Genomic DNA, 12,113 nt, shown 5'->3' on the forward strand with positions numbered 1-12,113 from the left:
CAACTTCTTATCTCTGAGGCAAGACGTTGTCTCAGAGACCCCATCCAACACTTGTAAAAGTGAGCAGACCAAGTTGACATTCAATCTGCATTCCCTTATCTCCGTAGACACTAGACACAAAGCACAAAGGCGCAACAAGGCAAACTACTTCATACAAAGTAACACTCTATCACTTATAGACAACCAACCCTTTTGTCTATCACCCTTCTTTCCCCAAACCAATAGAATTAAGAAAGGAAAACAACCTTTAATCTAGTCATGAGTGTGCACCTTCATTACTTTATCAAGGCGTTTTCTGTTCTTAAAACTTTTGGTTTAACTGACAAACTCGACTAGACATGACTACTTATGCCTACGAGGCATGACAAACCCACAACCTCAGGTCATCCTAAACTCTGATACCATAAATTTAACACCCCATTTAATATAATAAACGAAATTAAAGGAAGCATCACATAAAGATAATATAACAGCGTGATCCTGGAGTTTAAAACATAACTCCTTATAACCCAAGGCATGCCACGATGCCCAAAAGGAAACTAGATAAAACGTTTAACATAATATATAGAAATCAAAAAGGCGGACAGGTACATGGGCCATAGCCCTAAAGGAAGGCCCATCAAGAACATGAAGCCCAACCCATGCAGACTATGCGGTGAAATCATCTGTCCTCTGTTGACCATGAGTACCTCTCGCATTTGCTCCCATCAATAAATTGATGATCATCGCAAGAGTAGAAGAACAACATACAGAGCAAACAAACAAGCAAAGGGTATGCTAGAGCCAAAAAGATTTTTATCATGAAATCAGAAATACCTTCATAGCCCAATAAACATATATCACCCAAGCATATTATGACCTTTCAATCAATACACTAAAACTCGACTCGACTCATTCGGATACATATAACATGGTCAGATTTAGCGGATGCTTGCACTTGTGATGGATACCTCTGCTCACCCCCGAACTATGTATTACAAGCGTTACAATGAATCAATTTCCCTCACACACAAGGTTAGCCCTTAATGAGTTTCAGGCCTCCTACTACTCTCACCACAAGAGTCAGTCCGCTCTAAGTGAGACTAACTGACTCCTTAGAGTGTCAGGATGTGATCCTTACCTTGAATCCTTACCAATTTATATAGATGGGGCACCACCATAGACACCCACTAATAGGGGCCATGGAATTATGTCCCGACCACTAAAGCACGACCATGAAACCCCCCCTAATGATTTCAAGGAATTATGCACTAACCATGGACCAATCATAATCAAACAAGAATATTTAACATGCACATATAAATATCTCATGCCGAACTTTACCATCTATCCTCATTTGTATTCCATGTTGAATCCATCTCATTCATCCTTCCAAAACCACGAAGGTATAAGTGTATTCCATACCAACGCCATGCCATATCCATTAACCAACTCATCATTTTAATATCATGAATCATCCCATACAAACATCATACTCACATCATGTTAAAACTCATGAATCACAATCATTACCATCTCAAGCGTACAAATTCACTTAATTCGTAACCCATGAACCACATCACTCATGCATAAACAATCAGAACATACTTTAATACAATAATCCAGCCATAAATGTGACATTCGTCTAGTCACACAGAAGAAATCAGAACAAGGCGCATCCTCGCCCAAGTTTCGCTCAGGCTGAGGGTGCTCGCTCAGGCAAGAGGTTTCCCTGGCTCAGGCAGACTCCCTCGCTTAGGCGAGAAGTCGAGGAATGGGAACAGTGACTTCCTGCGAGGTCTCGCTTAGGCGAGCACTCCTCGCCCAAGTGAGAATGTATCTCGCTCAAAACGGGGACTCATTGCTTAAGCGACCTCTCGCGCAGAAAGCTTGGGCGAACCCCTGTTAGTCTCGCCTAGGTGAGACAAGCTCGCTTGGGCGAGATTATCAGTCCTCGCCACTGTTCGTACTTGCACCAGTTGTATTTCACACACAAATGATAGTACCAACCATCCCATGCATCCATAGTAGCATACTAGTTCAAGAATCATGAAACACAAGCAAGACCAATGACGAGCACATTAAATAGAAAGGATTCTAGCTTCCCTTACATGGAAAATGCTAGCCAAACAACCTCGACACTTAAGCAAATGAGCACGATAGTTCCCGAAGCAGATTTAAGAGCTAAAAACCGTGAGCGGAAGAAAGGGGTTGAACTCAGTTGAACTTGGATAGATCCCAAATCCTAGCAAAGCGTTCTGTTGAGAAAGAGGGAGTGTGAGGGAACTGTGTTTGCAAGAATGCAGCAATGAGAGGGGGTTTGGCTGCCTTAAGGGCCTTGGACACCCGATGGACCAGCCCTTAGGCCCATTAGATTAGGGGCAGCCCTTTAAAATTATGACAGAATAAAAAAAGAGGATTTTATATTTCCCGCAAATTTCTTACAAACCAAATATACATTTAGTTAAATCATTTCTAAAATTCCATTAAGACCAAATGGATTCATTTCATTTAAATCCACTTGTGGGTATTTTCTTACATTTAGCAAGTATGTTGAGAAATTTTAATATATATAAAAAAGTGTTGAATCTACATGAAATTATTATTGCAACAAAATAATTAAATAATAATCACTTTTATAAATAAAATTAATTAGTCACAAGAGTGACTAAGTTAGATATTAAGTTATAAACTATAAACTATAAACTATTAGTATTTAAAATCTTTATTATAAATACAAGTTTTTCATTGATTTTTGAATTATAGTCTAAATTAATACATCATTAACTACCAATGAATTAGTGTGACAAAAATGAATTAGCCTACTTTTGACCGACACTACTTATTTTTACGTCGTTAAACCTTAAAGTCGCATCAATTTAGACAAAAATTTTAAACTCTCGCTAATGAAGACTAAAAATGTAACGTCCCATTTAATTAATAAGCGTAATTAAAGAAACGTCACGCACAAATAGTGTAACAACGCAGTCCTGGGGTCTTAAACACAACCCCTACAATCCTAGGCACACCACGATGCCAAAAGTAACTAGTTACAACATTCAACTGAAAACCCCAAAGGAAATTAGAATAGTAAACTAATACATGGGCCATAGCCTAGAAAGAAGACCCATCAAGATACGGATCCAGTCCAAGCAGACTATGTAGTGGAACCTCCATCACCCTGATTATTTCGGGGAGTTCTCACCTCTGCTCCCATCAATAAGTTGATGATCATTGCAAAAGAAAAGACCACACCACAAAACATACAACAACAAATAGTAGGGTAAGCTAGAGTAGAAATCAATTTGTCATGTATTCACATACTATCACCCAAGTCAAGCAGTATTTATAAATCAATCCCTCACGCACAAGGTTAGCCCTTAATGAGTTTTAGGCCCCCTGCTACTCTCACCACAAGAGTCAGTCCGCTCTAAGTGAGACTAACTGACTTCTTAGAGTGTTAGGATGCAACCTTACCTTGAATCCTTACCAGACCATATACATGGGGCACCACCATGGACACCCACTAACAGGGGCCATGAAATTACGTCCCGACCACTGAAGCACGACCTGAGATCCCACCTAGAAATCTCAAGGATTTATGCACTGACCATCGACCAATCACACCCAAACAATCAAGGAAGATTTATCATGCATATACATATATTATGTCAACCTTTATTACCCATACCTTTCATGTTTTAGCTCAAATCCATACCAATTCATCATACTCCATCCATGAATATCCCATTCCAACTCATCTCGTTACCATGCCACTTTGATACCAACTTCCTCATTAAGATCACATGTTAAGTTCATGCCAAACCCATTATTCACAATTCATGAATCCTATCACTCAGGCATACTTATTTGTCTCATGTATTTAACACAATACTCAAATCCAAGCAAGCATTAACCATTCAAGATTCAAGGAAAATAATCACACATCACACTGCCTCGCCCAGCTCCTTGCTCAGGCTGAAGGGTCTCGCTTAAGCGAGCCCCCTTCGCCTAGGCGATAACTCGAAAATGGGAACAGTAGCCTCACACGGGATCTCGCTTAGGCGAGACTCCTCTCGCTTGGGCGAGATGCTCGCTCGCTCAAGAGCAACATGGGTCGCCTGAGCGACCACTCGCGTAAAGCAGCTTGGACGAGCCTCTATTGATCTCGCCTAGGCGAGACATGCTCGCTTGGGCGAGAAAACCAGTGTTCACCACTGTTCTCTCGTGCACAGACACTCAACAGGTCACAAATGGCTCAATATTACCACACATAGGTTCGCATTAACACACCAAACAAATTAAATGATGAAACAGTAGCACAATCAGCACAAATCAAAAGAAAGGGCGAACCCTAGTCTCCCGTACCTAGAAAACAAGCTAGCAGTTGGGTCCTTGGGTACGAACAGGGGAACACAACAACTCCTAGAGTATATTAGTGAGCTGGAAACATAAGGAACAATATAAGACGAAGCTACCCAGAACGACCTTAGTTGGAACACGAAGTAACAGTGCTAAACAAGAGAGGTATGGAATGAGAGGCAACTTACATGGAATGGAATCTGGCTTGAACAAGTACGACGACGGCCGAAGACTGAACCCTAACAGAGAGGGGGTAGCTGCAGCTCTAAGATTTTCTGAAAGTGTAGAGTGAGTAAATTAGGGCAGACTTAGGGTTGGTTTTATTCGTTGGGCCAGCCCTAGACCCGTCTGATTAGGGAAAGGCCCTTTAAAATAAGGCATAAACATAAGTGGGCCTTACAAAAAATACTACTAGCTAAACTGAAAATACTACTAAAAATACTTTATTAACACAATTTAATGAAAACATTTATTTTTCTCTAGAAAACAAATGTGATCTATCGTAAGTAAATAAGAACTAAAAATGGTCCAAAAAGAATTTTTTTAACTCACAAAAAATGCCAAAATAAGGACTTATCAAACGTTAATTTCAACATTCTTGTAGTGATAGTACGATAGATGTTTACATAAACCCAATAGAAAAAAATAAGCATAGTTTTTATTTTCTTCAATTATAACTTTATGAAAAGTTCATTGTTTTTTTTTTTAAATGTTGATTCACCAAATTAACTTTCGATAATTTGGAATCATTGAATCACTTGTTATATTCATACCATAATCAAAATAGAAGGATATACGTAACTCTAGAGCAAGATACATCTCGTAGCCATTGCTCTACTTTACTATATTTATGGATTGAGGCATATTTTGAGACCTAAATTTGAGATGATGAAAAAAGCACCAATATTAGTAATTTTTGGCATTTGAGTTTGTCCAGAAGTGTTAGCTAAGTTTCTTGTGTGTGTTTCATTTCAAAACGCCGTAAGAAAAAACAAAACAAAATAAGTTATCGATGCAATAACATTTCAATATTTGACAAAGACATAGAAGAAGAGAAAATTGGCAATGTCAACTTTGAGCATACCTCCAGTGCTACCATCAGCTCGAGAAGATGCTGTCAAGCTGCATAAAGCTTTCAAAGGTTCTTAATTAATGAACACAAACTCACAAAAGAAACAATTTTTTTTTTTTAATTTTTATTGTTTCTTTCATTATGCCATGTTAAAGTAAAGCACTTTAATCATATGGAATATGGTGAAACAGTCCTGTTTTCATCTAATGTTTGTACAAAAAATGAATTTAGGTAAACTAGAGATACAATACCAAAAATCACCATTTTTATTGTTTTAAATTTGCAGGTCTTGGTTGTGACACGTCTAAAGTTATCAACATCTTGGCTCATAGAAATGAAGAACAACGCAGTCTCATTCAACAAGAATATGAAACCACCTTCTCTGAACTACTTTCCAAACGTTTATCAAAAGAACTTCATGGGCATCTCAAGGTACAATGTTACATTATTGTCTTGCCCATAATTCTGTTTAGGTATTTTTGTTTGTTTGATTCAGTAACAATGAAATAAGTGGGGTGTTAAGTTTTTTCATCTAATAACACGTTCAGTTCCTTTTGTGTTGTCCTTTTGCAAATTTGCTCACCTCTCTTTTAGGAGAATTTGATAACGTTTGATTCATCCATTAACCTTTATATTCAATATTTAATTACATGTAAACTTTACAATATAATAAAATTTCACGTAAGAATTTTCTTTGAATTATTACTGGTATTATTTTTCAATCAGTTTGAATTTATAAAATTTTTCAATACACATATATCGAGAATTCAAATGTGATTTTAAGTTTATAATATTGTGAAAAAGTTGAGTATCTTATAAAAAAAACTCAAACCTTGTTTAAAAATTTTGGATTAGTAGTGATATCAATCTATTATATGAATTAGACTTATATTTTATTAGTGTTGTATATCCGATTAATTTTCTTCTAGGAAAAAGCCATCAACATATTTTATGGTGTACAAATAGAATCAATTCTTACTTTACAAGCTAGGTTTATAATAATGAATTAGGCTGTAATTTAGCTTCTAATATTTACCACTCTCAAATGATAAGTGAGTGTCATTTTATTTTTTTGATCTTGATTCTAAATGGTTTCAGAAAGCAATGTCACTTTGGATGCATGATCCTGCAACTAGGGATGCTAAGATAGTGAGAAAAGCCTTAAGACCAGGAGTTGCTGATAATCAAGCTTTAACAGAAACTATATGTTCACGTACTCCATCACAAATTAGACGATTAAAAGAAGTTTATCAGTCAATTTATCATTCCCCTCTTGAGACAGATATTGAAATCCAACTCAGTGGTGATCATAAAAAGGTGTTTTATCTATCTCAAACTCCTCTTATCTTTTTGGAACACTTTTTTTTTTCTTGTTCTCTCTCTCTATATATATATATATATTCAAGGTTTAAACACTTATTAGAGTGAAATCACATTGTAATATTCTGAAGTTAATTTTTTCTGACTAGTAAGAATCTTACAAAATATTTGAGGACATAGTAGCTTAGGAATCTTGATAAAGAACCAGTGAAAACTTGTGTATAATCTTTGACATGTTAATGTTGATACTTGAATATAGTTGTTGCTTGCATATGTAACTACACCACGTTATGAAGGCCCAGAGTTGGACCCTGTAATTGTAGAAGAAGATGCAAAACTACTCTATAAAGCAGGGGAGAAAAGGTTGGGAACTGATGAGGACGTGTTCATAAAGATTTTTAGTGAGAAAAGTAGCACACATTTGGCTGCAGTTAACTCTGCTTACATAACTTCACATGGACACTCACTAGAAAAGGTAAAAATATATGTTTATGCCTCCAAACAAGTAGTCACCTATTTTCTTTCACACTTTTATGAAATAATTTGAAATTGTTGAAGTAAGCACTTAAAAATTAGGAATTGAACTTTTTTATCATGACTTGATCCACTTGGTGATAAACATAAATAAACCAGTTACTCAAATCACTTGAAAGATAAAAAAAGTATTTTTTTTTCTCATTTGAAAAGTTAGAGAGACTAAACACAGGAAAAAAATATTAGAGAAATTTGATCAAACATATATAGGAAAATCTTGAACATGTTTTCACCATATTTTTTGTTGTTGATTGTGAACATTCAACTCATCATGTTTTTCATGTAGGCAATAAAGAAAGAAACATCTGGCGCTTTTCGATATGACCTCTTGACCATATTGCGTTGTGCTACTGATTCTGCTTTTTACTTTGCCAAGGTATTATTTGTTTTTCCCAGGTAGCACAAATTTTCAATTTGGTTTCTCATCTATCTTAATCAAGTTTTACCTTTTATTTGTAAACATTTTATGCATTTTTGTTTTTTGTTATTGCTTTTTTATGTTGGTAAATATTCGTTAGTAGTTACCCACGAATTTTGATTGTTGGTAAATATCACAATTGGATCTTCTTTCTTGTCCTATTCCTCGTCTTCCTCTTTGTTTCTTTCTTGTTTCTTTTTCTTCGTCTTTATTTCTCTCTTGTTCCTTTTTCGTCCTCTTCGTCCTCCTCTCCTCCTCCTCCTCCTCCCTCTTCATTGTCATCGTCTGCTGTCACTTTCATGTGTAACTCCTCCTCCTTATCCTCTTCCTTCTCCTTACCCTCTTCCAACTTCATTCGTCACTGCGCCTCTTCCTCTTTGTTCTTTTCTTTCTCTTCCTCTTCCTCTTTGTTCGTCTCTTTCTCTTCCTCCTCCTCTTCCTCATTCTTCTCTTATTCTCTTCTTCTTCTCATTCATCCCCTCTTAATATACAAAAAAATCCCATCTGACTTGGTGGAAAATTTGTAGCTCATTTTACCAACGAATTTACTGATAGAATTGACTGTCAGATATATTACCAATGAAAACGTCTAGTCATAATATATATTTCAATTTACTAGCGGATTTTACTGATGTATTAGTTACCAACAGAATATCCATTCGATAATTTAAATTCTAAAATCTATCAGTAAGATATGTCGATATATTTAGATTTACTGACAAATTTAGTTTTGTCAGCAAAATCCATTGATAGATACAAAAATTCTTATAATGTGTTTGGCTTATCTTTCAATTAGTTGTTATAACCTAATTGATTAGTTTATAAACTTATTTTTGAAAATATTAGTGGTTTTTCTAATGAACCTAATATTTCACTGACATATTCAACTTATAGCTTTGGTAAAAATTTTACAATACTACTTTTTAATTATTTTGGAATCACAAACAATAATATTTAATTCCTTATTTATTCAATTTTTTCATACTACACAATTTAAGATATTTGTTTTAAATTTTAATAAGACATTCATATGTTCAAAATGATGAAGTGCAAAATTTACTAAACTAGTTAATTAAAACTATCCATATATGTGTTTTTATATAAAAACTAACATATTAATATAACTCTTTGTGTACTATTTTCGATTTATCAATTAATTTAACAACTAATTTCATCATGAACTTTCAATTTTAGACTAGTGCAAAAAAATGATTTAACTTCACCTAATAGGCTTTGGTTTCAAGAAAAAAACGAAGTTTTTCAAAATAGGGTGGCATTTTAAAAATTATTTGCATAACTATAGAATCGAAGCCTATACTTTTACCTTATGAGTATAGGCTTAGGTTCCTCAAAGAATCGAAACCTATATTTATGAGATCAAGTTATGGGCTTTAATTATCTTAGAACTGAAGTCTATAGTTGTGCAAATAATTTCAAAAATGTCACCGTGTTTTTGAAAGGCTTTATCTTGGGTGTTAAAGTATAAACTTCGGTTATAGGTTTAACCGAAACCTATACACTGACTGCATGAATATAGGCTTTAGTTATTTGAGAACCTAAACCTATACTCATGCAACCAGTTATATGCTTCGGTTTAACCTAGAACCGAAACCTATACCCATTTACATAGAATAAGTTTGTGAACTTTTACAACTCGCGAAAGGTCCTATTGCATAGTGTCGCAACATTCTTTTCCCTTGTTGCTACAATTTTGCATTTTCCTCCATTGTAGTCTTCATTGAGGTTCTTTTTGTCTTCAAATATATTAGTATTCATTAAGATATTCACTTGTTATAACTAAAGATTTTTAGATGTATTTAGATTGTGGATGATGTTGGGTTTCATAAAATGTATTGTCTTGTTTATGTTCTGGTCTAGTCTAGTATGTTAAAAATATGCAAGATAAAAAATGTGGCAATAACCAAAAACAAAAAAATTATGTTAAAAGAAATAGAGTATATGGCCTTGGTTGTTAAACCAATCGAAGTAGAAACTCACATATGGTCTCGGTTGTGACCTGAACCAAAGCCAAAAGTTAAGACATATGGCTTCGGTTATGCCTGAATTGAAGCCAAAAGCCAAGCGTATTTCAGAATTAATTGCTTAATTCTGGACTATATGATTTTGGTTCTCTACAAAACCAAGACAAAATGTAGAGTTTCTGTCTCGGTTGGGACCTAAGACAAAAACCTGTCCCTTTCTGCCTCACTCTAACATGTCTCGGTTCTATAACCGAAATAGAATTGCAAAAATAATTGCAGACAAAAGCCCATTTGCACTGGTGTTTCGTTCTTCTTTTTTCTTCCTTATCCTAACATTATTTTTCTTCTCGTTGGTGCCACTATTTTTTGGTGGTCATTGTCATCTTTTTTGTGTTGGAACATGCTTAAGTTGAAGAACCGAAGTATAATGATGGAAACACTGATGTCAAAGTTTTTCGCTACACTAGTATTAAAAGCTTACCTTTCAGTTATAAAATAGATTTTACAATATGTTGTGTTTTTTTACCTTTCAGTTATAAAATAGATTTTAAAATATGTTGTGTTTTTTTAGACATGATAACATGACGTGTTACTTGTGCTAAAATGTGATAAAAAAACGCATTTATGCCAATCCTAAAATATAAGTACATACTAATTATAATTAATCCTCTAAATTACTAATTATACCAATCCTAAAATATATGTACACAATTAAAATATGTGATATATGTATTTTACATTATGTTTACACAATTTTTTCTATATAGACTTTAAGAAGAAGAAAAAAAAGGAAAGAAAAAACTAAATTTTCTATCTCATATAAGGTAATTTGTAAAAACAATTAATCTAATTTTACAAAATTTTATTTTTAAACTTATTTACAAATTAACTTTAATTTTTAGAAAAACTTATTTCATTTTTTCTTTTTAATTTTATTTGGATACATGTTTCGAAATATTCCCCTAAACAATTGTCTATATTCTATACTCACCTTCCTCGTCCCTACTTGTTCATTAGTACACTACACGACTTAATAAGCCATACTACATCATCCTTTATGTATACATATTTTCTGAGATTACATTTTCCTAAGTTCTGAGTTATATTAATCTATGCCCACAAAATAATATTAATTAACCTATGTCTCTCTCTTTTTTTTTTTTTTGGTAGATCTTGCGCAAGTCAATGAAGGGTGTGGGAACTCAAGATACTAGACTAATAAGGGTAGTTGTGACAAGAACTGAGGTAGACATGTACCATATAAAAATAGAATATTATAAGAAATATGGAAAACCTTTAACTCATGCAGTTCGTTCTGACACATCAGGCCATTACAAAGAATTTCTCTTGAATCTTATAGGTTCTGATTATTAGTACTATGCTGTTTTTCACATCAAATCAGATTAACCAGTTTAGGAAGTATTATGTGAGCAGAAATATTTACTTACTCATTGTAGAAGCTAAAAGTGGTGTTGGATTAAAGTCACTTGCTTTGTTCTAGTTTTAACATATCATAGTGCTTTTCCAGAAATGGTGATTGTATTCAGGCTACATTTTTGTTTTCTGTATATTATTTCAATCATAAAATTTTCCATTTCACTTCTGAGATAATGTGTTTCTTCTCTTAGTTGCTCTAAAAGTTCTGTATTAATGAAAAGTTTTATATATATATTATACTTGCACATCATTCACATTACTGCACCTTTACAATCTAGGAAACTTCGTAATAATTACAAATTATACTTAATTTATAATTCACGACTCCAAATAGCACTAAATTATTAGAAACATGTTTTAGAATTTAATCTAAGCTTTCTATATATTTTAAGGTGGTTCCTTATACCTACTCTTCAAAGTTTGATAAGTTTGATGTAAAAGTCTCATTCAATTTGTTCCTACATGATATTTTAATATATGTTCCTACATGATATTTTGTTTACGTAATGATTTTTTTTTTTTTTTACTTAATACCATAATAATGAATAATAATAAATTGCCCATGATATCATTCCCAATATCAATATTTTCTAACACAATTCAGTTGTTAGATAATTCAATTCATGATCATATACTTTATTCAAGCATTTAATAATTCATTTTATACACATCAATATTATAAGTCCTTAGTTCAAAAATAACATTTTATAACGACGTTTATATCGATTATAATCCATCTCGGTAATAAATGAATTGATGTCATAATTATAAATATTATAAGACTTTTTATACGAGTCAGAGCTGGAATCAGTATAGAAAGCAAACACAGTGACATTTTGGTACAAAATAGAAGACTTTCTATATCAATCGAATGTAAAACCAACATAGAAATTTGTAGAAATTTGTGTAATGACAATTTTGTAAATCGATATAGAGAGTGGGAAGGCAACATTTTTGTAATAAACCAGACTACACAGAAGCCCTTTCACTTTCCAAGGCAGCACCACAC

The 12,113-nt window shown here is 33.8% G+C and overlaps 1 protein-coding gene across 1 annotated transcript; it reads left to right on the forward strand.

Moving 5' to 3' along the window:
* The first annotated feature begins 5,268 nt into the window (after nt 1-5,268).
* On the forward strand, nt 5,269-11,292 carry LOC114166903 (annexin D5-like). Its single transcript, XM_028051782.2, has 6 exons — nt 5,269-5,482; nt 5,700-5,845; nt 6,512-6,730; nt 6,993-7,208; nt 7,554-7,643; nt 10,838-11,292. Exons 1-6 carry the CDS (start codon nt 5,407-5,409, stop codon nt 11,039-11,041), a joined length of 951 nt encoding a protein of 316 aa, XP_027907583.1. The 5' UTR covers nt 5,269-5,406; the 3' UTR covers nt 11,042-11,292.
* Nucleotides 11,293-12,113: the final 821 nt, after the last annotated feature.

This window comes from Vigna unguiculata, chromosome 2 (genome assembly GCF_037176805.1).
Source record: "Vigna unguiculata cultivar grain cowpea cultivar isolate G323 ecotype 2 chromosome 2, ASM3717680v1, whole genome shotgun sequence".
NCBI lineage: Eukaryota > Viridiplantae > Streptophyta > Magnoliopsida > Fabales > Fabaceae > Vigna > Vigna unguiculata.